Below are 26,353 nucleotides of genomic sequence, written 5' to 3'. Positions count from 1 at the left end.
TGTTTGCGTCTCCGAGCCGAGCAGCACGTCCCTCGGAACTTGGAGACCATCGCACCGCCAGCCGCCACCGCTTTGCCTTTCCCTGGCGTTCGGTCCGCTCAGCTTCGTGCGAGACGGCCCGTGCCACTCTGTGGGAACCTTCCCCGCCGCAGCGTTAGGCAGGCGGTTACCGTGCCGTGAAGGAAGCACCGGCGGCCCAGACGCCGGGGAGTCGCAGGCAGCGACGGAGGAGACCTTGTCCACCAGCCCTGCATCCGCACGGCTCTCCCAGAGGGCGTTCGTGCAGCCGGGTCCCCTCAGCTCCGTCCTCCTTCCCGGAGCCCCCTTCCCAGGGTGTGGCCGTTCCTGCCAAGGGGCAGGAGCCGTGACATCTTGGGTGAGTGTCCTGTGTCTCTAGACCTCTTGTTTCCCCGTGTGCAAATGGGAGGGGTTGGGCTTCCCCTGAGGTGACTTCTGGATCTGACGTTTGGGCCTGTTGGGCTTCAACATCTCGGGGTCTAGAATCTTGCTGGACTCAGGCCACTTAACCCACTAGGTGGCGTGTCTCAGGCGCAGCAGAGTCACACGTGGCCCAGCCTTTGGGCCCCAGTCCCAAAGGAGAGGACCGAGACACTCGTTCCTTTATTTCTTCACTGTGACCCTGGTCAGCATGGTCACGTGCCCTGGCAGGTCCTGCTGGGGAGAGCTGACCTTGTATCAGCAAAGCCACGTCAGAGGGACAAGGGACATCAGCTTATGGGCCCCACCTTTGCCCTGAGATACGGTCCCGTGGGTTCCCTGCTGCAGAACGGAAGTCCCCGGCCCTGTGAGGGAGAGGGTGTGTGTGTACACAGCCGTGTGAGCCTCAGGCCACAAAAGCAAATAACCTGGTGCTCTGTGGTTGGTTCGAAGCCTGTCCCTCCCCCTCCCGGTGGCACCCAGTGGCGCGTGGGGCGGAGGGGTGTTGTCTGTCTGTGAGGCTGGAGAAACTTCCTACTGTCTCGGCTGCCAAGGCCAGAAAGGTTCCAGGGGAGAGGTCAGCCGCCCCTGTGGGGGGGGGGTTTGTGTCACACCTGTGGCTGTGTGGGGGGCTTGAGGTGGAGACCGCGGGGCCCCCCAACACTCAGACGTGTGTCTTCTGGTCCTTTACAGATTTTCCCTTTGTTTCCCTGCCTCTGATGGAGGGAGTTTTAAAAGAAATGGCACCTGCTACACCACAGTGTTCTCCTGAACAAGGGACACAGTGGGGAGACCTGGAGGGGACCAGAGAGGGGTCCTCGTGAGGACAGGGCTCCATATTGGTGTCAAGTCCCAGAAAACTGCAGGCAGCTTGCTTGGTGCATCAAACCCAAACCCCACAGCCCTGGCTGGTGTGCCTCAGTTGGCTGGGGCGTTGTCCTATGACCAAAAGGTTGCAGGTTCGATGCCCGGTCAGGGCACATGCCTTGGTGGCAGGTTTCACCCCTGGTCTGGGTGCAGACATCCCCGGCTGGGGCACAGAGGGGAGGCAAACAATCAATGCTTCTCTCTTGCATTGATGTTTCTTTCTCCATAAAAGCAATGACAAATGTCTCTGGGTGAGGATTAAAAGAAACAAAATGAACCCCACAGGGACGGTCAGGCTGAGGTGCACCGTGATGGGTGACGGGAGCGAGGGCCCTCAGATTGTGAGGGACGCTGGACAGGGAGCAAGACTGTGGGCCAGCGGGAAGACTGGAGGGGAAGCGTGACGGTGGTGGCCCTGCAGACCCGGGCCGGGCTCCATGGTGACCGGCAGTTACAGCCGTGCGTGTCGGGGGGTTGGCCACTGCTGCTGGGGGGGGGGACTGCGCCCTCAGGGGGTGCGGGAGCCTCAGCAGGGCATGGTCTGCCATGGGGCGGGGGGGGCGGGGGGTGCCGCTGGCACTGTGCCGGCCAGGGCGGCAGGGCCTCTTCGCAGGGTGCCCAACCCCCGGTAACTGGGACGCCGCACCCCCGTAGTGGCCACTGAGGCCATCCAGACTGTTTTCCGGGTGGGTGGCCTGGTTTTAGAGGCGGTCCGACCTGTGGTGAGGGCTTGCAGGTGGGGGCCCCCTGCCGCCGCTCACCCGCTGCCCCCGCCCCACAGGCTGGCCCCCATGCGGCTCTACACGCTCTCCAAGCGCCACTTTGTCCTCGTGTTCGTCGTCTTCTTCGTCTGCTTCGGCCTGACCGTCTTAGTCGGGATCAAAGGTAAGGCACAGGTTGGGACCCTTCTGTCCCCCACAGTCAGCCCGGGGCCGTGCTCCTTCACTGCACCCGCTTGCCCTCACCCGCTGAGGGCCCGTCACGGAGGGTGCAGCCATTTCTCTCTGCACCCGCTCAGTGGAGGGGTGACCCTGGTCCTGCCCCACACAGCAGCCAGGGCTGAGTTCAGTGCGGCAGCCCTGGGTGGCCTTGACCATGTACCTTGTGCTGGACAAACATTTCTGGAGAGATGGCTGTGTGCCAGGCCCCCCCGGGCACCGGCGAACCCAGAGCACGCTGGCTGACGTGGGAGACGGGGCCATGGAGACAGTCCAGCCCGAGTGGCGGGGAGGGCGTGCGATGCCGGGAGCTTGGGGCTGGGGTGGCCACAGGGCAGGACGAGGCTGCTCTGCCGACGCCCGACTTCTTGGCAGGAGGGAGCCCTGTCCTCGGGGCCCCGGGTGCCCTGCGGTCCCCAGCGTGCAGTTTGAAGGGAAGGGACCCGGCTTTCTGGGAACCTTGTGAAACCCACCGACTGCCCCGGGCCTCAGTTTCCCATCTCTGAGAAAGGGGTCAGACGGGACCATTTCAAAGGCGCGCCGGGAGCCGACATTGTGTGGAGTGTGCCTCCGAAGACTAGGTCCTCACCCTCCGCTGAGACCTGCATCGCTGAATGGGTGTGGAAGCCGCCGACCGCCCAGTCCTCGAGGGGCTGTTTGCTGCTGCTGCTGCTGCAGATGGTGAGGGACAGTGGCGGCCGTGGTCCCTCTCATTTTCCTTCTCGTGAGTCATCGAGGGATTGCAGTTGCCTGAATCACAGCACGGGACACATCCATTATCTTCCTTGATTCTCACAGTTGCCCCTCCAGGTCGGTGGGGGCATTAACGTTCTCCAGGTCTCCGGTCTCACGGGCCTCAGCCAACTCTTGACTCCGCGAGCACTGGCTGCTTCACACATCCAGGGTCACATCTGACCTTCTCCACGCCCGCAGACTGAGGCGTCAAGGCTGAGAGAAGAAAAACAATGGCAGGATTTTCTCACTCCTTCCCTTCTTTCCGTGGAGTGCTGGTATCAGGGGTCCCCAGGGAGACAGACCGGGGGCTGGAACAGCACCAGGAGGGTGTGTGCGGGCCCGGGTTCACCATGAGGACGGGGGACAGTGTGGTTGCGGCCCGAGGAGAGCAGGGTGGCTGGTGCTCTGCGTTCGGGCTGAGTCCCAGCCCAAAGACCAGAGCAGAGCGATGTCCCAGCCCCAAGACAGCGGGCAGAGAGAGCAAAGTCTCCCTTCCTCAGCCTCTTTTGTCCTGTTCAGGCCTGGAGTTAGTTGGATGGGGTCCCGCCCCTCTTGGGGGGTGGTGGTCCGTGTGACTCATCTACCCGTCGGTGCTCACCTCACCCCAAAACCGCCCCCCCACACGTAGAGACGTCTCACCCCTTGGCCAGGCACCCCGTGGCCCAGTTGAGCTGACACAGAAAATTCCCTGTTGCTAGCCTACCCCCCATCAGCTCGGCCTCCACAGGCACCCCCTTAAACCATGATTGATCCCCAGTAACTAGGACATCCCGCAGCTGTCCTGCGCACAGCCCGAACACACGGTCCTGCCCCAGAGGGGAGGTGGGGTTCTGGGGTGACGTCTGCTCTCCTTTGCCTCCTGTCGCCTCAGCACTGTGGCGCGGAGTCAGCAGTGCTTACGTGCTGTGTTATCAGGTCGCCGGTATCAATACAGCTTGTGTCTCTCGATAAGGGAATGAGAGAGGGATGAGAACAGGTATTTGCTTAATCTACCTGCCTGCATGCACACGCAGACGTATCCAGGACAGAACGAGGAGTGTGACAGTTACAGTCCTTGATTCTGTCGCAAGTTCCACGGTCCCAGCTGGGATTCTAACCCCCCAGTCCCCCGCCCTTCCCAAGTCCCTTTGCCTTCAGCAGGTGTCTCAGGTGGTCGTGGTTCTTTACCAGGTGAGGCGGCCCAGACTCTGTTCCTGAAGGGCCTGGGCCTTTCGTCGCCCTTGGATTGGGCCGGAGTTTGCCATTGACCGTAGTCACAGGCAGGACAGCACTAGGAGACACCCTGAGCCGCTTCCTGCCTCCCAGGCACGCTGCCGCTGCAAACCAGCCGTCCAGTCCCCTGGGCGGTCGGCCTCGGGCCCCAGCCATCTCAGGGACCCCCTCCTCTGCCTGTTGATTCAGAGGCGGGAGAGCCCTCCGTGGCCAGGGGCAGTCTTAGCTTCCAGTTCAGTGGCGTCACTGTCGTGTCTCCTGGTGGAAGCCAGACCTCTAGGGGACAAGAAGCAAACATTTTGCTGGGGGGGTCACTGGGGTCACAGTGGTGCCACGGCCAGTCTTCCCAGTGACGCTGTTGTGTAGTGTTTTCCCAGTTCAGTGGCCGAGGCGCCTCCGGTGAGGGAGGCCGGCCGACCGAGAAGGGCTGCCGGAGAGCGGGAGGGTGTTGGGCCCCCCACCAGTTTTCACCGTGGTGGTGAGCGGGGCAGGTTCTGGACACTCGCACTAGGTCTTGAAGGACCGCTCCCCCCAACAGGCCCTTCCTCGACATCCAGTGGAGGCAGGTGTGGCGTTTCTAACTCACTTACTGGGACCACCCTCCAGACCACGCTTTAGACAACCAGCCAACCAAACTGTTGGGGCCCTTGCTCACCTCGAGCTACAGGTTTCAGTGAAGAACTGAGTAGGGGACCCATATCCCTTTGTTTAGCCCGATCCAACTTTGCGTCCCTTCCCCTTCTCTGATTTCTGTGTAGATCAGAGAACTCAAGTAGTTTGGGGGTATAGCACACCTCCTCTTGGGTCACCCTTTGTACTTCACCTCTAAGGGCCTGCGGGGCGTGAGTCCAGTTAGAGTTCTAGAAGCAAAGAGGGTTGGTCCTGAGGAGTCCGTGTTGTCCCTTGAGGCATCTGCCTCGGGAGGCCATCACCACCTTTGTAGGAGGTCGTGCAGGGTTCAGCCAACCTCATTGCACTTGTCAGTTTATCAAAAACATTCTAAAGTGTCACAGACAGAGCCCCTAGGCTCCTTAGGGGCCAACTGCTTAGAAGTGGCTGATGGGGAGGAGCCGCCAGAGGCTTTCTGCCTGTTTTCCTGGACTGTCTGTGCTCTCGTCACTACTGGACGCAGGCTCATTTGCATCTTCAAATCAAAGCAGGGCCGAGAGCCAGTCCCAGAAACCCCAGGACCAAGATGGAGGAGACGCATCCCTGCTCCTCCGTCCCTGCGTTCGTTTGGGTTCTTCAGAGACACGGGACTAGGGGCCAGCTGGGGACCATCACAGACGCAGCTCTGGAACCTGGCTGCACGCTGGGTGATTTGTTTCAGAACAAATACAGTTCAGAATGAAATTGGAACCAGATCCGCAGAGTTCCCTTCAGTCACTTCTTTTAAGGTCGAAGCTCTAAAAAACTGCGGTGTGAGATTCTTTGGAGCTTCTGTGTCTGTTCTTTCAGGAAAAGCCTTCAATATAATGTCCTTTAGGTGTAAAGCCTTAGCAATAATGTTCTTTTAATATTCTCTACTTAATAAACATTTTTGGAAGACTGGATTCATTGGATGAATGGATAGATGTGTCTCAGTTTTCGGCAGAAGTCTCCACGGTTTGTAAACCACAGAGATGCTCCCGGGACCATGCGCCCACCCAGAGTGGAGGAGCGGCTCCTGCACAGACGGACTGAACGCTGTGCCCGCTGTGTGGCACTCACACTGGGCTCACCTGCGTTGGGGGAGTCCCGGGGTGCCACAGAGCGGGCCCTGCGTGTCCATGTTCCTGTGGTTCACCGTCATACAAAGATGGGACACCTCTAAGACAGCCCAGGAAAAGATCACCTCTGTGTAATATACGCCCTTGTTGGCATTTGGAAAACGCCAGTAAATGAATTATCCACGTAGACTATAACCTACTTTTTTCCTTCTCTGTTATACTTTAGGGCCCAAAGTGATCCAGACTTCTGAAGCTTACGTTTCACAAAATAATAGCAAACAGGTAAGACGGGGTCGGAGTTGCAGATGACAGGCCTGTACACTTCCAGGTCACAGGACATGGCCCTGCCGTGGGGGGCCCTGCAGTCTGCCTCTCGGGCCACACGTGTTTCTCACCCCACTCTCAGCACAGGTGCCCAGGTGCTCGTTTGCTCAAAGAGCCTCTTCTGTGTGATGAATGCCCCGGGCCTGAGAAGGGATGGGGGGGTGAAGCCCGGGGAGCAGCAGTTCCTTTCCAAAGGCTGCTCAACGCGTCCTGCTCCTCGGTTCTGACAGCCACGCTCACTGTGTTTTAGCTCGAGACGTGGCCTCCGTGTTCGGTTTCCAACAGTCAAGTTCTTTCGGATGATCGGTATTCTTTGCACGAACTCAGTTCAAATGAAATATCCTTTTTTCTTTTTTTTTTAAATTTTCCTTGGTTTTTCACCACCTTTACAGAAAAACAGAAGTCCTTCCAACCGGAGATTTTGGGTATTCTTTAATAAAGCTGGCTTGTGAGAGCCCGAACAACTAAGCCCGTCTCTTTTTCTGCATATCCAACATCATCTTTATCTGTAAACTGCACGCTCTTGTCTTGCAGTCTCCTGGCACCGTCACGTGTATGGTTAACGCTGATTCTCTGACCTCAAAGATCCCCTTGTCTGTCCTCCCAGCTCCCTGCTGTGTTTCCACCCTTACAGTTTTCGAAAGGGCAAAAGAAGAAAAATGTCCTAAAACTTACACCTTTTAATTCTCCTTTTTGCTCCTGCTGGCTTGAAACGGTGCCCTGTGCAGCCTCTTTTCCCTGCATTTCCTTGTTTTCCTTAGCTCTGAGCCCGTGCCACTGATCTGGAGAGGCTTGGCCATGGCCAGGAAGGCCGTAGTTGATCTGTAAACGCTGTCCCTCCGGATGTCGGTCTTTGTAAAGACAAGGAACGTAGCAGCCTGCCCATGGGCTGATGCGCTTCCAAAGGGCCCCCCTCCCTTCCGAAGGACGGCAGATTATCCTGCGGTAGATTGCATCATGCAGGTGGCTGTGGGGCACGCCTTGGTCACAGTTGTTTTTTTCCTTTTTAATATATTTTATTGATTATGCCATTACAGTTGTCCCATTTCCCCCCCTTCATTCCCCTCCACCCTGCACACCCCCTCCCCCACCATTCCCCCCTTTAGTTTATGTCCATGTGTCACAAGTTCTTTAGATTCTATATTTCCCATGCTGTTCTTGCCCTCCCCTGTCTATTTTATACCTACCATCTATGCTACTTATTCTCTGTACCTTCTCTCCCCTTCTCCTCCTCCCACTCCCCTGTTGCTAACCCTCCATGTGATCTCCATTTCTATGGTTCTGCTCCTGATCTAGCTGTCCTCTTAATTTGCTTTTGTTTTAGGTGTGGTTGTTAATAACTGTGAGTTTGCTGTCTTTTCACTGTTCATCTTTTTTATCTTCTTTTTCTTAGATAAGTCCCTTTAACATTTCATATAATAAGGGCTTGGTGATGATGAACTCCTTGAACTTGATCTTATCTGAGAAGTGCTTTATCTGTCCTTCCATTCTAAATGAAAGTTTTGCTGGATAGAGCAATCTTGGATGTAGGTCTTTGGATTTCATGACTTGGAATACCTCTTTCCAGCCCCTTCTTGCCTGTAAGGTCTCTTTTGAGAAATCAGTCTGACAGTCTTTTGAGAAATCAGCTGTGTAGGTGACTGTCCCTTATCTCTTGCTGCTTCTAGGATTCTCTCCATTTTATTTTATTTATTTTTTAAAGATTTTATTTATTTATTTATCTTTAGATGGGAAGGAGAGAGGGAGAGAAACATCAATGTATGATTGATTTTCGTGCATCCCCTGCTGGGAACTGGCCTGCAGGGAACCGGTCTGCAACCCAGGAATATGCCCTGACTGGGAAGCGAACTGGGATCCTCTGGTTCGCAGACCTGTGCTCAATCCACTGAGCTACACCAGCCAGGGCTTCTCCTTCATTTTAATCTTGGCTAATGTAATTGTGATGTGCCTTGGTGTGTTCCTTCTTGGGCGCAACTTCTTTGGGACTCTCTGAGCTTCCTGGATTTCCTGGAAGTCTATTGCCTTTGCCAGATTGGGGAAGTTCTCCTTTATTATTTGTTCAAATAAGTTTTCCACTCATGGCTGTTCCTCTTCCCCTTCTGGTACCCCTATAATTCGGATGTTGGAACGTTTAAAGATGTCCTGAAGGTTCCGAAGCCTCTCCTCATTCTTTTGAATTCTTGTTTTTTCATATTTTTCTGTTTGGTCATTTTTTTCTTCCTTCTGGTCCACTCCCTTGATTTGAGTCCCAGTTTCCTTTCCATCACTATTGCTTTCCTGTGCACTTCCCTTCATTTCAATTAGTTTAGCCTTCATTTGTTCCTCTAATTTGTGACTAAAATCAACCAGTTCTGTGAACATCCTGATCACCAGTGTTTTGAACTGTGCATCTGATAGGTTGGCTATCTCTTGGTTGCTTAGAAGTATTGGCTCTGGGGCTTTGAGCTGTTCTTGAGCCATAATGTTTTGGTCTGTTTGCACCTGTTACATATGAAAGGCGGAGCCTTAGGTGTTCACCAGTCACTGCGTTGTGATGGGATCTGGCTGAATGGTTCATTGTTGTCCCACTTCCATACAGTTCAATTTCCTGTGTTTTGGTTGCATTTTTTTTACTAAAACTTTGTTGTCTTTAAACTTGGTTATGTGAGGAGGCACAGGTGGTTATGTTTCCACCTACGCCTCCATCTTGGCCAGAAGTACCTGGTCACAGTTCTATAGAAGTCTCCAAAAGCGTCGCAGCACCTGAAACACGCGTGGCGTTCACAGATGGCACGTGCACACAGCGCTTTTCTTGGGGACCGTGGGTGGGCTGCCTGAGTAGCTTCCTTCCCAGCCCCCGCCTGCAGACAGCAGGGCCGTGTGTCCCAGCAGACCCCGCAGAAGTGTCACTGTCATCCTGGTCCTAGTTTTTCTCCTCAAGGGTGTGAAGACTTTTCTGAAGCTGAAAAGAGCCGTCACACAGTGACATGGCTGGCGTGTTGATGCTAAATCAAGGTTCTTGTGAACATACTCCTTCGGTGTCCTTGTTAAGTGTCTCATCATGTGCACTTTCAGTTTTTTCTCCAAGATGGCCTTTTGTGTGTGTGTTTAGGTAGAAGTGTCGTCCCAGGGCTGCGGGTGGTGGGCGCCGCCTGCAGAGAGGGTTTTGGGAGAGGCCGAGGGGATCGTAGCGGAGAGTCAGTCTGTCCTTGTTCAGGAAGGCAGAATTTCACTTACATTGTCCAAAGGAATCGGCACTAACATTCAAACATCTTTGCTTAATGTAAATTTTGGGTGTTAAGGTGAGTTACTTGGTAGATGCAATGAAAAGGTCACATAGGTTACTTAACTTCCTTTTCTTTTTCCTTCACCTAAAGGCATTCGAAGTGCATTCCAATCCACTGTCCGCCTACAACCAGCAGCTGTGGCTGACGTGTGTCGTGGAGTTGAATCAGTCACGAGGTACGCAGCCTGATGCTCGGTCTGAGTGCTCTTTGCACCGAGCGCCATGTGTGAAAAGTTGAAAGAGCTTTGAAGTCATTGAACAGGTGTTCAAAGGTCGATTACACGGGTGCTCTCTGCTCTTTGTAGTGGCAGCAGGTCGGAAGTCCCTTCCGCATTCTCCGTTGTCCTCCCAAGCAGGTGATGATGCAGCCCTCGGGGAGAGCCGGTCAGCGCAGCCCAATGGCTGCGTGGTACCTCCCTCTTCAGTGGGCTTCTGGAGGAGATTAGGTGCTGATGCCCCAGGGCCGTAGACCTGTCCCCCAGGGACACTTGGCAATGTCTGGAGACATTGTGTCCGTCTGATTGTCACAACTGGGGAGAAGCAGGAGCTGCCAGTGTCTGGTGGGTGCAGGCCGGGGGTGCTGCTGAGCATTCTGCAGTGCACCAGACAGACCCCACAGCCGAGAACCGCGTGGCCTCGCCGTGCCGGTGGTGCCCAGGCCGCAAAGCCCTCCCCAGAGCACCCCTGGTTTACAGCGGACGAGCTCTGTTCACCAAGAATGGTGCTGGCTGGGCACCGTCCTGAGGGCTGCGAGGGTGGCCACCGCGGTGTCTGTGGTGTCCCGGGATCCAGGTGAGGTGCTTTGGTGGAGAAAGAATTTGAAAAGAACCCTTGGCCACAGTAAATGAAGTGAAAAAACGTGTATTAGAAAACAGCCCCTGTTGGGTAACATTTTACGAGACTAAATGAACTCAGCGTTCGCTGCGTAAGCGCAGGACCAGAAGAGGGCCTGGGAGGCTGGACCGCGCCCTTACTGCAGTTTCCGGGCGGCCGGTTGGAGTGTTTCATGCCGTCTTCGTGGTCTTTTTCCTCTACTTTTATACAACAGTGAGCGTTTAATCAGAAAAATAAAGTGTATATCTGAAGAAATACTATGAATCTATTCTTTCATATTGGTATAAAGTTAAAAATCTGTGTGGGGAATAACAAGTGATCCATTAGCCACGGAACATGGGCCTTTCCGGGAAGTGACCAACAGGGCTCAACTGTGGGCTCCGACCGGGTCTCTGGGGGCGGGGGCGGCGGGGGGGGCGGCGACAGTGGCCTCACCTGGCTGGCAGGGCGGGCGTTTCAAAGATGCTGTGGCCCTGGGTCGTCACAGAGCCAGGCAGGCACTTGTCAGTGCGACTAAGTGCCCAGCGTGGTCCCTGACGTTGCCTTTCTCTCCTTTGTAGAGACGTCTGTTCAGACCAACTTTTCCATGACTGTCAAAGTGGATGGGGTGGCTGAAGACGGAACCACCAAGTTCATTCACAACAAAGCTCACAACCGGACACGGACCCTCACGTGTACCGGGGTGAGTGCGTTCCCGCGGCTGTGACCATTCTCACGCTGCACCGTCAGTCTTGCTGTCGCAGGCAAGGAAACCCTCACCAGTGATGGGGTGGAGACTCCTCCGACTCTGTATGCCCACACTTTCATGAATGCTCACGAACACACACATGTGCATGCACATGCAAACACACAGCACACCACACACCCCGAGTCTGTGTGAGGCGTACTTTCACTGGTTTGTGTGATTTACTGCCAGGTGTGTCCCTAGATGGCTGTTGATGGCCGCCTGTCACACGTGGAAGCCCGCCACTGCCCTGCGGTCATTTTTGCGTAGGGTGCTGGGTTGTTGCCAGTTGTGTGACACCCACCCTGACCTGTCTGGGGGCCCCGAGAGCGCCAGGCCACTCAGGAAGAGGGACCTGTGGCCGAGCACCCGCTTCAGGTGTGGTGTGTAGCTGTGTGGTCGGACACCCAAGGGCCCAGCCTTTGCCGCACCGTGTCTTTCACAGGTGGCAGGATCAGACTGGGTGGTCGGTCCCTGCTGCAGTCAGGACGTGCCCTCGGGACTGCGTGGCAGCCTGGAGAGCATGGGGGGCACCGGAAGGGGCGTGTGTTTGCGTCCAGGGTGGGCGCAGCGGCTCCTCCACTGGGCCTCGTGCCAGGTGCTCTCGACGGCACCTTCTTTAGTCCTCCCAGCGGGCCCACGGGGCAGGATCTTCATTGCAGCCTGTTCTGTATACGAAGGACCCGTGGCTCAGAGAGGTCAAAACACAGGCTCAGAGGGGCACAGGATGTCAGCCCAAGCTCTTCCGTTCTGAAGGGCGTGCCCTCGGCGCCCGCATGCACACCTCGCTGAGAGCGCTGAGACCTGGAGCCTGCTCCTCTGGCCAGGGGTGTGGTGAGGGGAGGGCACCTGCTCCGTGGGGGGCCCTGACTGTGGCCACTCTTTGTGGGTGGGTCAGAAGCATGGCCCGAAGGGGCTGGGCTCTTGGTGGGGCAGTGCCTCCCTTTCCTGGCTGAGCCATTGCCGTGCCCCCTTGACCACCCACCACAGCGGCCCTGCTGGGCTGGCCTGTCAGGGGGACCAGGCAGCGGCTGAGTGGGGAAGCACTGCTCTCGTCCGCCTCTGCTCATCACCGTGAGCAGGTCCAGGCAGCTCTGATGTGCAGTTTCATTGTCAGTGAAGTGGGGTTCCGCCCCTGCTGCCTGTCTGGACCATGGGATCAGGCTGAATGTTGTAGGCGAGCGTGTAGTGTTCGTGCCAGCAGGAGGCGCCCACCCAGCCCCCACCGGCCCGTGTACAGTGCTCCGCTGGTGCGGCCGAAGGACAGGAGGGACAGCAGGCGTGGAGTCGGAAAGGACATGGCTCCACTGGCAGGCAGACGGTCAGGGGTCCACTCTCAGCATCGCTCTTTTCTTGGACTGAGCAGGTGATGGACAGGTGGTCCATGACTTCGTCCTGAGGACAGTGTGATTGGTCTTGCTGGTTTCCCAGGACACGGGACTGGGACAGGTTGGCCGCTACCATCCCGCAACACCTTCCCCGCCCCCAAAGCCTGTGCTTTGACTAGAGCTGGGCTGCCCACGGGCCACTTGTCCCCATGGCTGCTTCTTGGAAGCATCCGCCGTGCTGTGCACCTGGACAGCGCTGCTTCCTGCGTCGCTGTGGTTTCTCCCCTCTCCCGTTGGTGGCCCCACTTCAGTTCACATGGTGCCACCTTTGGGGACCTATCCTTCTGTGGTTCTGTCTCTGCTCAGGTCTCTTTTTCTGACACTGACTTGCAAAAAGATGGAGTTTTCGCATCACAGAGATAGTGACCACCCCTTCGTATTCCCTTTTTTGTGTTTCGATGTGAAGAAGGACATCGTCTATTTCGGGTAGCAGGTGGCCTGTCCCGCAGCTGAGAAGGCTGCAGCGCCTTCTGGCGCTGGTAGTGGAAGACATGTGGAAGGTAGTGGAGAGGGCCTTTGCAGTCTGCACACGCACCAGCGCTTGAACTTCCGGCCCACAGAGCCTCAGCTGGTTTGACTGTAGCTCTTTAAACTTGAAGACATGTACAGCCTGACGTGGAACTCTCTTGTTAGTCGAGGCATCCCTCTAAGTCCAGACAGACTCTGAACTTGTAAGAAGTGTTTATCTGTGCAGCGCAGACAGTCACTGATGCAGACCTTTGCATCACGCGCAGTGCTCCGCTGCCCCTCCCGGAGCACCGCCCTGTGCCCCCGTGTCAGAGACAAAAGGTGGGTTTGGTTCTTTTGGGAGCAGGGCCCTACACTCGTGTGCCCCGAGAGCAGGTGGCCCCTGCCCATGAGGAAAGTCGATCAGGTGGGAGAGGAACCGCAGTGCGGATGCCGCATAAACAGCCGCTGACTCGTGTGTCGGCCGTGGGAGAGCAGGGCCTGGGGTCATGGGGACCCCATGACCCTGTCCCTCCCCACGCCCGTCACTCGGGCTTCAGGACAAGCCCAGCGTCGCCAGTCAGCCTCAGGGTTTAGAGAGACTTGGACTCGTGCCTTCACGCTGCCTTCACGGCAGGCCGGTGGGGAGGACAAGGGCCCGGGCCACTCACCTCAGCTGCAGACGTGGCACGAGGAGGCGGGGGAGCCGCGGGTCTGACTGGTTGTGTCTCAGCTACGTTCCCCACGCACGGGTGTGTTCGTGGAGGTGTCGGGTTTGTGTCACCCTGGAAACTTCCTTGGGCAGCTGCATTCGAGTCGTCCCACGTAGAGTCTAGGGACTGTAAGTCTTTTCATTTATTTCTAAAAATACCCCCCGGGACCTTTCTCTCTGAGGATGGTGTGTGGCTGGCTGGCACCCTCAGTCGTGTAGGCTTCTGCTGAGTTCCCCGGAGGTGGTCAGTTTGGGTCGCTGGTGTCGACACAGGTCACTTCACAGTCACTTGGAGGGAGAGGGGGTCTTGCCTGCGTTAAAGACCCCATGCTTCCTTGTGCATTTGCAGAAGTGCGCAGAGATTATCGTGGCTCACCTTGGCTACCTGAATTACACGAAGTATACAGCGATTGTGGGATTCGAGCACCTCAAGGTGCCCATCAAGAAAGTGAACTTCACGGTAAGTGTGCAGCCGGCCTTGGTGTTTCCACGGCTGTCCTTCTGCTGAGCGGTAGAAATGACACGGTGCTGAAGTCGCGTTGTTTCGGGTAGTGGAAGACATGTACAGTTTTTAAAAGTTACAGAGAAATTATTTCTGTTTCTTACTTTTCAACTACAGTTGATGTACAGTATTATATCGGTTTTGGGTGTACAACCAAGAGATTAGATATTTATATACTGAGGAAGTGAAAACCCCGATGAATCTGGCATACATCTGGCACAGCGCATAGTTATTACAATCCAGGGTGGGGCAAAGGCAGGTTTGCTGTTGTTCGCCTGGAAAAATAACAGTACAGGAGTAAGCTGTGTGCTGTGTACTCACGGCCGTAAACCCACTTTGGCCACCTCGTATTATTATTCGCTGTGTGTTTCCTGTGCTGCACTTTACATCCCTCTGACGGTTCTGTGACTACCAATTCATGGTTCTTAATTCCCTCACCTTTCTCACCCGTTCTCCTCACCTCCCTCCCCTCTGGCGACTGTCAAAATCTTCTCTGTATCTGTGAGTCTGTTTCTCTTCTGCTCGTTCGTTTACTTTGGTTTCTAGATTCTACATAGTAGAAGCAAGTTCATCCGGCTTTTGTTTCTCTGCCTCATCTCGCTCAGCACAGTGCCCTCCAGGCCCACCCGCGTTGTTGCCGGTGGCCAGGTTTTATTCTTTGTTCATGGCTGAGTCGTATTCTGTTGTGTATGTGGGCCACTCCTTCATCTGCTCATCTGTTGATGGACACTCGAGTTGCTTCCATGTCTTGGCTCTTGGAAGTAATGCTGCCGTGGGCACATGGGTGTGTGTGTCTTTGGGATTTAGTGTTTTGAGTTTCTTCAGATAAATACCCAGTAGTGGAGTTGCTGGGTCCTTCTTGTCTCTTATTACAGTCTTTGTTTTAAGTCAGTTTTTTTGGTATAATTACTGCTCCCTTGCTCCCCCCCCAACGTTTTTATGAAATATCTTTTTCAATCCCTTTACTTACAGTGTGTGTGTGGCTTTCCATCTGAAGTGAGTCTCCCGTAGACAGCACATGGGAGGGCCTTGTTTTCTTACCCATTCTGCCATTGTGTGTATTTTGATTGAAGCATTTCATCCATTTACATTTAAAGTAATTGTTGATAGAATAGACACAAAAAGGGCCTATAGACATGAAAAGATGCTCAACGTCGCTAGCCATCAGAGAGATGCAAATTAAAACCACAGTGAGCTATCACGTCACACTGTCAGAGTGGTCATCACTAACCAATCAACAAACGAGGGCTGGTGAGGAATGGGGAGATGCGAACCCTAGTGCATTGTTGGTGGGAATGCAGCAAAATTAAAAATGACACTCTCCTTTGATGCAGTGGTCCCATTGCTGGGACCATACACTAAGAATCCTGAAACACCAATTCAAAAGAACTTTTGCACCCCTGTGTTTATAGCAGTGTTATTTACAAATAGCCAAGTGCAGGAAGCAGCCTAAGTGCCCGTCAGTAAATGAATGGATCAAATCTAATGAATAAAATAAAGTACCTTATTTTTCAGACCATAAGACACCTAGGTTTTAGAGGAAAATAGGAAAAAAAATTTTTGAAGCAAAAAATGTGGTAAAACATTTAATAACATAAATAACAGTATTTCAGCAGTGTAAATGTAAACAGAACTCAACAGCAGCATTAACAACCATTATTTCTCCCAAAATAGGATGCGGGGGGCTGTCTTATAGTCTGAAAAAATATGGTAGCAAGCGAAACAGAACCAGAGACGTAGAAATGAAACAGACTGACAGCTGCCGGGGGGAGGGGCCTAGCAAGGAATGGAAAGAAGGGGGAGGGACTAGTCAAAGAACACGTATGAGTGAGTGACCCGAGGACATGGACCATGGTGTGCGGTTGACTCTGGGAGCAGGAAGTGGACTGGGTAGAGGAGGGCAAAGCGGGATAAATTGGTGCAGTTGCGTAGGATAAATAAGAATAATTTAAAAATAAATAAGGTATTGATAGATGTATAGTTACTGCCTGTTACTCCTATTTTTATTTCTTTTTCTCCTTTGTTTTGAAGAAAGCCCTTTAACGCTTCCTATAATACTGTTTCGGTGACGATAAACCCCTTTAGTTCCTTCCACTTGCTAGGATAGCCAGCCCAGTGGCATCCTGAATTCGGGACAACCAGACTTCACGGGACCCCAGCGTTTACGGGTTGACACCGTTGAGCCTCCACTTCTGTTGCATCAGGGTCCTGATGGCTTCCTTTTTTAAAAACAGCGCTTTATTGGGATATAACTCACAGACCATGAAATTTACCCTTTTAAACTGTATAACTCAGTGGTTTTCAGCTTGTTCGGAGTTGTGCACCCAGTACCACTGTCTAGCGCGTTCTCATCACCCCAGAAGCCTATCAGTGGTCACTTCTCGTCTCTCCCCGTCTCCCCGCTCTAGGCGATCACAGATCTTATTTCTGGGTCTGCAGATTCTCCTGTTCTGGGCACCGCAGATGAAGGGAGTTATACAGTGTGTGGTCTTTTGCGAGCGACTTTTTCCCCAAGTGTAACGTTTTCCTAGTCCGTTCACGCTGCCGTGGGCATCAGTGCTGCGTTCCTGTGTGCCAGGTGGTACCCCGCTGCGGCTATGCACACCGCATTTTGTGGCCTAGCGTCAGTCGAGGGGCGTTTGCATTGTTTCCAGTTTTGGGCTGTTACAGATCATTGTGGTGAGTATTTTAGTAAACCATCTAGAAGGATGTCTCTGGGTAGTAGTGGGCTTAGGCTTAATTTTTTTCTTTTATTTTTTTTTAAATATTTTATTTATTTATTTTTCGAGAGAGGGGAAGGGAAGGAGAAAGAGTGGGAGAGAAACATCAATGTGTGGTTGCCTCTCGTGAGTCCCCTGCTGGGAACTGGCCTGCAACCCAGGCATGTGCCCTGACTGGGAACCGAACCTCGATACTCTGGTTTGCAGGCCCACGCTCAATCACTGAGCTACGCCAGCCAGGGCTTTTTTTATTATTTTTTATAATGAGCTCCTATTACCTTTATAATCAGAAAAGAAATTGTTTTTTTAAAGGCTCCTAAGGCCCTGGCTGGGTGACCCCGTTGGTTAGAGCATAATCCCATACACCGAAAGGTTTCAGTTCGATTCCCAGTCGGCACATACCTAGGTTGTGGGTTTGATCCCCGGTTGGGGTGCATATGAGAGGCAACTGACTGATGTTTCTCTTGTTGATGTTTCTCTCTCCTTCTTTCCCTTCCTCTCTCTAAACTCAATAAGCATATGCTCTGATAAAGATTTTTTTTAAGGTTCCTAGGACAACCAAAATTTCAAGGGGATGTCCAGGATACACTGTAGCTATTCACTCTAAAAAGTTCAATTATCATAAAACTACCTCAGAGAATCACAAAGTAGCATTATGTCTGCTGCTTAGAGAGGCATTAAAGTATTTTTGTGTCTTTTATAAAATTCTTTTTGAAGACAGTATCAGTTTTGTTGTGAACTTTGATTTAACCTTCCAAAAAATATTGCTTGCTCACTTGCTATAAGTCTTTTTATTAGAGAGTGAAAGCTATATAACTCATCACATTTCTCTTTCTGTATTGGCTGCTGGACATTTCAGAAATTGGTTTCATGTGAATTGGAGTAATTACCAATGTCCGGGTATAGGTTTGTATAATTACCCCCTTTCTTTACATCTTTACTCTAAAAAACCTTAAAAATTGTTGTGTTTTTTTTTTTGAGTCTGGCTTTTTATTACAAGCTGCCCTCATTCCTTTTTGGAAGTAAACAAGTTTAAGAAATAAAATACATCTTAAAAGTGTGTTAGTGACAGTTATACACCCACCAGCGTGGCTACAGCGAAGAAGGGGCCGGAGTTGGCCGGGGCGTGACTGCCCGGCTGGGGAGGGTGTGAGCCGGCACAGTGGGCGTGGGGGCCTAGGGGGGCCTCCTGCCGCAGCAGCCCCATTCTCAGTAGCTGCGGACGGTAGGCTCCTCAGCAGTACGGTGAGCGCCCTGACGGTGGCCCATTCCTGTAGTGGACCACTGCACAGCGATGAGAGTGAGGGATCTGATATGTGCAGCATTACGGACGACTCTGTAAGAGCTCCAGGGATAGATGGGCCTTCCCCTGTGCATGTCGCTCTTCCTTCCACCTGCCAGTGCTTCCTTGAGGAAGATCAAGTTCAGGGTGAAAGTTACCCCAGCTGCGTCTCCAGTCTCCAGCCTCTGGGGAGGCAGAATGGCCACCAGGGCAAGCCCAGAGTGCTCGACTCTGTCCCAGCTCTGCCCCCAGCAGCACGTGTCTGTCTGCAGGCAGCCGTCCACCGGATCCGGTGTCACCAGGTCCCAGCGACTGTGGGGTTGCTGTCCACAGCGGAGGGCCAGTGCCTGCTCTCCGAGCTTCACGGTCGGAGCTCACTCGAGGGGAAAGAAAGGCTTTTCAAGCCTTTGGCAGAAGCGAGTGCCAGACTGAGCTGCTGTGCTGGGACACAGAGGTGACCCCTCGCCACTGCTGGCAGGGGCGGCCTCCCTGAGAGGAGCCTCGTGTGGAAATGGCTCCCCCACCGGGCAGGAAGGATGGGGCTTCTTCCCGGGAGGAAGTAAGAGGGGACCACGCACACAGGCCTGGGGCGCCAGGGTGCCTCGGGCGGCAGCTTGGGCGCGGCCTGTTCCGAAAGCTGGAGTTGGCGCCGTCTGCTCCATCCCCAGGCCGCACTTCCCCTCCTTCCTTCAACTGGCTCGGATTTGAAAACTTGGATGGGAGTCTCAGGAGCCAAGTGTGTGAACACGGGGGCGTTGTCTTCTCGTGTAAGTGAGTGGGCGGAGCATTTCCTGCGGCTCTGGCAGACCCTCAGCGTGGAAACCAGGGGCTTTTCCTCTCCTAAGAACTCCAGTCCTGTGACGGTGAAGGTACATACGTTCCTCACCGCTGCTTTCAACTTGCTTCGTGAGTTCGTTCCTGAGGGCAGCACATCTTTTTTCTCTTTTCGATTGTGCCTTAGAGTCTGCTTTTCAGCTCAGACGTGCGTTGCGCTTCTCCTGAGTGAGCATTCGGTCCACCCCAGTCCTGGTCGGTGCTCACAGTCACTGCCACGACCGCCGTGTGAGGGTCACACGCACAGCGGTGATTGTCTCTGTCGTGTTTTGGATTTGTAATAACAGCTGTTACTTACTGAATTTTTCCTACTTGCTGGCACTGGTCTAAACTTTTTATATGCATCATCTTATTTAAATGTTACAATAATTCTCCAAGTAATTAAGAGTATCACCATTTTGAAGAAAAGAAATCCAAAGCTTAGTGAGATTAAGTAAGTCGCTCAACTAGGAAACAGAGGACCTGGCATTCGAACCTGAGTCTCTGGCTTCAGACTTCACACTCCTTGGATTACGGTGCTTCGCTTTCCCGTGGACACCAGTTGGTAACTGGGCTTTTGTTGGGAGGCTTTTTGGGGTGTAATTGACACACACAGAAGTGAACATACGTAAAATACAAAACTGCTCCATCTTGATAGATGTATGTACCTGGGAACCCATCGCCATGACAACATAATAAGCATACCCACCCTCTCAAGGCTTCTCACCCCCAGGGTCCGCAGTCTGTTTGCATTAGAGATTCATTTGTGTTTTGTAGAATTTACATAAATGGAATCATAGTGTTTGAATTCTTTCACTCAACGTAATTAGTTTGAGATTGACTGATGAGGTTGGGTGTATCAATGTTTCATTCTTTTCTGTTGCCGGGTAACATTCCACTGAGCGGCTGCAGTAGCAGTGGCGGGTCCCTTCACCCGTTGATGGGCGTTGGGGCTGCTCCCAGCTCAGGGCTGTTGCAAGTGTGGCCGTGGTGAACACCTGAGCATGCACCTTTGCCGTGCACGTTCCCTTCTCTTGGCTAAATACCTAGGAACGGAATGGCTGGGTCGCGTGGTAGAGGTGTGTTAAACTGTTTTCCAGTGCGGTTGTGTTGTTTTACGTCTGCACCGGCAGTGCACGAGTTCCGGACGCCTGTTGTCCGGGTGAAGCTCGGGTGGCCCGTGTCTTTGGTTTGGGCCATGGTGTTAGGTGTGGGTGTTGTTACAGTACATTGAGGTTTTCACTTGTGGGGCTGTGAGATACTGTGCACTGGCCTGCATTTTTCTGACGAGAAATCTGTCCTTATTTGTTCTCCGTGAAACTTTCAGGTGTTTCTCTTGTACTTAAACGATTGTGGTTCCTTGATGTGCTTTTCTTCACGTGTCTTGTACTTAGGGTTCTTCAAGCTTCTTGGATTTGTGAGTTTACAGTTTTCATCAAATTTGGAAAAACTTCAGCCATTATTCCTTCAAATATTTTTTCCATTCTCCTGCCCCGCCCTGCCCCCCACAGAAACCCAGGGACTCTGGGTGCCACTTGAAGTTGCCTCGAAGCCCCCTGGCGCTCAGTTCGCTTCTCCCCCTGCCATGCGCACTGGATTGGGCTTGCTGCTGCATCCCTGCTTCACTGACCTCCGTCCCTTCTGCTCTGTGGCAGCCGTTCTCCGAGTCTCTGCTTCCTGGGCTCCCTCTTTCCCTGGGCTTCTTGATGTCCGTACTTGCCAGTCCCACCATCAGTGACTTCTGGGTCTGTTTTGACTGCTTTGTTGTTTGGTCACTGCGGTTCGTATTTTCTCGCTTTTCTACATGCTTGGTGTTTTTAGCTCAGGGCCAGACACTGGTGATGGTTAGATCCTGTATCCTTACTTATATTCTTGAGCTTTGCTCAGGGATGTTGTGAAGTGACTTGGAAATGGTTTGATCTTTTTGGGCCTTGCTTTTAAACTATACTCTGTGGGCTCAAAGCAGCTCTGAGTCTAAGATCAAAGCTAACTTCCCCTGCACTGCAGTTAAGGCCTGTGGCGCCCGCTGCCCTGGGGCAGGCGCTGTTGCTGGCCTGTGTGGGCGCCAGTGAGCCTTTAGGGTTTTCCTGGCCTTGGGTGGCTTACCCACACTCACCTGCTTGCTGATCAGGGCTCAGGCAAAGACAGGGGAAGCCTCTGGCCGGTGTTCAGGGCCCCCCTCTCTCTCTGGCGCTCTCTCTCTCAATCTCGCTCTCTCAGTGCAGCTCTTTTCTCAGTGTTCCATCCTGCGAATCATCACCAGTGAGTTTTTCCCCCGGACTTCCAGCTGAGTGTTCACGGCTCAGGGAGGCCTCTGGGCTCTGCTTGGGGTCCCCCACCCTGGGACAGCCAGAGGGTATACCTCCCTCTCATCAGCCAGACATTATTATCTTTCATGGCCTCATTTCCAGTGTCTGAAATTGTGTGTGTGTATTTTTTAATGTTCCTGGCAAGTAAGTTACATCTAGCATAGGTGACTCTGTGCCTGTCTCGAAGTGGGGTTTTAAAGCCTCTCGACTGATTTTGATTCTGTGCCGTAGGCGGTGCAGCTCACGGCCCAGTGCAGTGCTGGTGGCACCGGCTCAGGGACTGCCAGTGCGCACTGCTGGCCTCCTCCGCTCTGTGAGGGGTGCGCCTGGCACCGTGAAACTGCTCCAACAGCAGCGGGACTGGCAGCCTTTGGTTCCAGATTCCTGTTTCCCTGGCTCACTCTGTCATTTTTTAGAGTGCCCGGCCCACTCCCGGTTTTCATCTCTTCTGTAAGCGATGCAAACTCTTCTCTCTTTTCACGGAAGACCTGGCGTTCTCTCATACAGAGATGGATGGACAGTGTCGATTTTTGATACGAGATTCAAAAGCCAAATGCTCTTACTATGATTATAGAATAATCTGTCTGCCAGATTCGTCCTAAGTATAATGCCATTGAAAACTGTTTTCAGCTCTAGGTAACTAATATTTTCAAAGTCTGTTCTTTAATATAAAAATAAAGTGTACTAAGTGTTAAAATTTTAGAACATGTAAGGAGAGTGTTAGGGAAAGAACATTTTAAATTACCTACATTCTCATAGCTTGAGGCAACTATTATGAGTAATCTGATGTGCTTCCTTTTTATGTCTTACTTTAACTTTATTTTTCCATGTGGTTGACAATCAGTATTATTGTGTACTAGCTTCAGGAACACAGCACAGTGATCGGTCAGCCGGGGACTTTACAAAGCCCTTCCCTGGTGTTTCTGGTCCCCATCTGGCACCATGCGCAGTTATGACAATATTATTGACTATATTCCCTGGGCTGTGGTACCTTTTAAATACATTTTTTTCCAATTGTTGCCCTACTTTCCATTTTAGTGGAAGACTTACAACCCAGCATTTTCCCGGTTAGAGATTTGGTTCCGGTTCTTCTTCATGGTGCTTACCTGCATTGTCACTGTGAGTACCACCGGCCTGACAGACTCAGCAGGTCCTAACAGGGGCCAGGTCAGCGTGTGAATTACGATCGCCTAAGTGTGGACCATGCAGGCGATTCATCTGGACTCGGAGACGCCCCGCCCCAGAGCCAACCCGCTTTTACTAAATACTCTGCGCATCGCGAGGCTGCTGCAGCGTGAACAGTGACGCAGCCTCTCTAGCAGGGACTCGTGTGCAATAGTAGTCACAGGCCACTGACGTGTACACTCTCCTCAGTGCACAGTGACAAGTGCCACCTGCCTGTGCGGTGGTGGTGGCCTGCCTCGTTGGGTGCAGACCCAGCTGGGGCTTCGCATTTGGAAAGTCACATCACACCTTTAGCCCCCGGGCTTTTCGGGAGTGAGGCCCAGACGGGCGGTCTGGGGGGTGCTCAGCCACAGGGCAGGGCGGCCCCAGGGCAGCCCAGGCTGTGAAGCGGGAATCGGTGGGTTGGAGGAGGGAAGGTGGCTCATCGCCATCTGAAGGGTGGCCTTCTGCCCGCGTCGGCTGCCTGCGCCCCGCTGGCACAGAGGCTGTGACATTAAGGACACGCGTCTGGTCCCCGGTGTCCTCCACCCCAGGAGCCCCCTGAGGAACGCCCAGTGCCTTGCAGACTAACAGTATGTACAGGACACAGCTCACGGGGGACATGAGAAAGGTGCCAGACGGCAGTGGCTGGGACCTGAGTGTGGACAGAGGGTGGGGCACAGGCACTGAAGTACATAGAGAGCTGGGGACTGTGCTGTCAGGCCATGCCCAGGGCCTCCCTCGTGAGCTGGCCCCAGGACAGTGGGAAACCACCATTTCTGGTTGGTCAGTCAGAGTGTTTCTGGAAGCATCTCTGGTGCCGGGGGTTCTGCTGCCCTTTGTTCTCACACAGGAGAAAAGGCCTGAGTAGAACAGGCAGCCCAGAGGAAATGGTCCACCAACCAGGAAGTCCGAGTGCCCAGAAACTTGTTGGCTTGTAGTAGATTATAGAAAAACAAAACAAGAAATAAACCCAGACCTCCGAATCAAAAATCACATAATGTTTTAAAGCAGTTTACAGGAACTTCTCTTATAGGCCCCCACACCTCCTTCCGGGGCTTGTGAAGATAAGCCCGCCCCTGACCGTGGGCCTTGTCCCTGGACTTGTCCTCCAGCAGCCCTGGTGCTGACTGTCCGTGCTGCCTGGCCAGGGGTGCGAGGCCTGCGCCTGGGGCAGATCTCTGTGTGGCCCCATTCATTCCTGGTCCCCACCCACCCCTGAGAACCACTGTGACCATCTGACCCCGGGCCCCTCTGCAGTTTACCCTCCCGTCTCAGTTGTCACCGAGGGTCTCTGTGGTCGGTTCAGCGGGGCCACCTCGGTCTCCCGCGGTGACTACAGGCTGGCTTGCTTTGCAGTGCCTCTTCCTGCACTTCCTGCGCAAGTTCTCCATGAGGGACTGGGGCATCGAGCACAAGTGGATGTCCATTCTGTTGCCTCTGCTGCTATTGTACAACGGTAGGTGCCACTTTTAAGGAGTTTTGCCCTTTAAAATGGGAAGCTGGGAGGCACCCCCAGTCTCCCGAAGTGCCCCAGGCCCCTGAAGGAGCTGGTGGCAGCCCCTCAGCATGTGAGAGGCGCCACACCAGCATTCAGAGGTGCCTGGGGCTTTCGCAAATGAGTGACTGCTTTGGTGGCTAAAACTGGGAAGAGCTACAGACGCAGCCTCCTTGGGACTTGGCTGAAGGTGGCAAATGCCACCGTCTGTGACTCTCCTGCTCCGGAGCACGGCCTCGGGCTTCCCGGGCCTGCGGGGGGGAGCGGGTGGGGGCAGCAGACGGTGCTCTGTAACCATCACCGAGGCCATCTGTTCGCGGGCCTCCGGGGCTCTGAAAAAGAAAGCGGCCTTCGTGCGCCACCCCCAGCAGGCCCCCCACCGTCTGCCTTCCAGACCCGTTCTTCCCCCTGTCGTTCCTGGTGGACAGCTGGGTCCTGGGCACGCTGGACGACCTCCTCCAGTCCGTGTTCCTTTGCGCCCTGCTGCTCTTCTGGCTGTGCGCGTACCACGGGATCCGGGTGCAGGTGAGCCCGTGTCCGCCCCTGCCGGCCTCGGGGGGCGTCCTGGAGGTGAGCGCGCCCTTGGGAGCGTGTCTGCAGCCTCGTAGCCACAAGGATACTGCACGCCACGTAGACATGCTTCAAGCGTCTGTGGCCCCCTGTGGTCTGTTAGGGTTAGTGGTTTGCCAGAATTACTAACTTCGCGATTTGTTTCTCTTTTACTTTTTAGGGAGAAAGGAAGTGTTTGACTTTCTACTTGCCTAAGTTCTTCATTGTTGGACTGCTGTGGTTGGCTTCTGTCACACTAGGAATATGGCAGACGTGAGTAATTCTGTTGAGTGTGGGACTTGTCCTGGAAAGCATTTGGCACTGTGGACAGACCTGAAGTCCAACTGTACGTAGCGAGCGCACCCGGAAAGGAATCCGTCACCCAGGGTTTCAGGACCCGGTAGTGTGCAGTAAAGGTTCATTTTTGCCCTAATGACACAGAAGAGACACACAATTCTGCCCTAGGACGGGCCACTTCAGAGTCCTCCTTCAGAGAGGCAGAGACGTCATCTCTAGGAGTGATGCTCACTCTGGTGGCCCCTGGCTCGCCACCGGCCACCAGGCGTGTTAGCTGCTCCTTTGGCCAAGACTGTAAACTTTCCACCTCACCCCAGCTCCCAGGGCTTTTCCATTTTAGTTTTTCTGTGCTTTTGTAAAATCGTACCACCACAGAAACCTCTAGTGGATTTTCTGCAGAAACGAGTTCCATTTTAGGGCGCGATTTTGGCACCTTGCACCTTGAACTTTGTGGCAGCTTAGTGATAGGACCGAGCTCACCCTTTGCCCCTCTCCCTGCATGTGGAAGTCTCGGCCGTCCGGCCTCACTTCGCAGCCGGCGTCCGGGAAGTTCGGTGTTCACTTTCGTCCCTTCTTTGGTGTGCTCCTCCCTGTTGGTCCATCTGTCCGTGTGCCCGTGCCTGTCACTGGGAGGGGCCTGGAGCGCAGCTCTTAACGCTGCAGGATTACAGGCCAGGGGTTTGGGTGACGAGAAGTACTTCGACCTCCCAGGGGTGATAACCATGGACACTTGCCACTAATAACATCATAGGCATTGTCAGTATGAAATTTAGGATTCCCCATAAATGTAGGATTACTGTTAAAAAAATTTCTTACTGTTGGTTAGCAAGTAGTTTAATAATTTTTTGAAAATATAAAATGAGCACACTACTTATTAATCGATGTTTTTTATAACGTGACTTTAGAGTTAATGAATTGCATGATCCGATGTACCAGTACCGAGTGGACACGGGGAATTTTCAGGTAAGGGCCGTTCACGAAGCACGAGGGTCTTTTCCTGCTGTTTTTGAAAATGACTGAACTTTATAACTTAAATTGTGCTGTTGGCATGAACTCGCTAACTGGCCGTCTGGGAAGGACTGTGGAAAGTTCATGGGGAAAATGTAGAGAAATGTGTTCGGCTCGTATGAGAAATGAGCTTTTAAAAACTATGTTGTCACTCCCAGGCCTCGGTTCATGGTTGGAGCACCGGGGCCAGAGTGTGTCAGACTTTAGGAACATTGTGGCATCTCTAAGAAAATGTTTCTGTCCGTTCGCTCCCCTAAGGAGGCGGGAGGTCTCCAGCAGGTGAACGCAGGGCTGGGTGTGCAGCCGCAGGCCCGGTGCTCCGGGTGGTCTGTGCTGTCACCGTCAGAAATCTGCGTCCTTTTGAAGAGGGTGTGCAAACGTTCTCATGTCACACAGGGGCCCGCAAACGACCTGTAGCCGGTGCGGGGCTCTCCCCACTCAGGATGCTCGTGGGGCCCCGAAGCACAGTCAGCCCTCCTGAGAGTGTGCGGGCGCCCCAGAGGCAGGGTGCGAACCCGGGCCTTGGTGACGCCGCACACCGCTCTCTGTGGCTTTGCGGAGCTCTGGCGAAGGGCTGAAGCCCGTGGTCCTCTGTGGGGCCGGCGGCTGAAGAAGAGG

The 26,353-nt window shown here is 53.6% G+C and overlaps 1 protein-coding gene across 3 annotated transcripts in view; it reads left to right on the top strand.

Moving 5' to 3' along the window:
* TMEM181 (transmembrane protein 181) overlaps nt 1-26,353 on the top strand; it is a 53,926-nt gene that overhangs the window by 20,506 nt on the left and 7,067 nt on the right. For all 3 annotated transcript variants that reach the window (XM_053668697.1, XM_053668699.1, XM_053668698.1), the window contains exons 2-11: nt 2,087-2,190; nt 6,126-6,181; nt 9,580-9,664; nt 10,883-11,004; nt 13,943-14,053; nt 22,258-22,338; nt 23,743-23,842; nt 24,276-24,406; nt 24,612-24,703; nt 25,633-25,690. In XM_053668697.1, coding sequence (XP_053524672.1) covers nt 2,087-2,190; nt 6,126-6,181; nt 9,580-9,664; nt 10,883-11,004; nt 13,943-14,053; nt 22,258-22,338; nt 23,743-23,842; nt 24,276-24,406; nt 24,612-24,703; nt 25,633-25,690 — 940 coding nt within the window. The remainder of the gene's footprint in view (nt 1-2,086; nt 2,191-6,125; nt 6,182-9,579; nt 9,665-10,882; nt 11,005-13,942; nt 14,054-22,257; nt 22,339-23,742; nt 23,843-24,275; nt 24,407-24,611; nt 24,704-25,632; nt 25,691-26,353) is intronic.

This window comes from Artibeus jamaicensis, unplaced genomic scaffold (genome assembly GCF_021234435.1).
Source record: "Artibeus jamaicensis isolate MK-2021 breed Jamaican fruit bat unplaced genomic scaffold, CSHL_Jam_final contig_497, whole genome shotgun sequence".
NCBI lineage: Eukaryota > Metazoa > Chordata > Mammalia > Chiroptera > Phyllostomidae > Artibeus > Artibeus jamaicensis.
The sequence above is the reverse complement of the archived record's forward strand: the minus strand, read 5'-3'. Positions and strand labels throughout refer to the sequence as shown.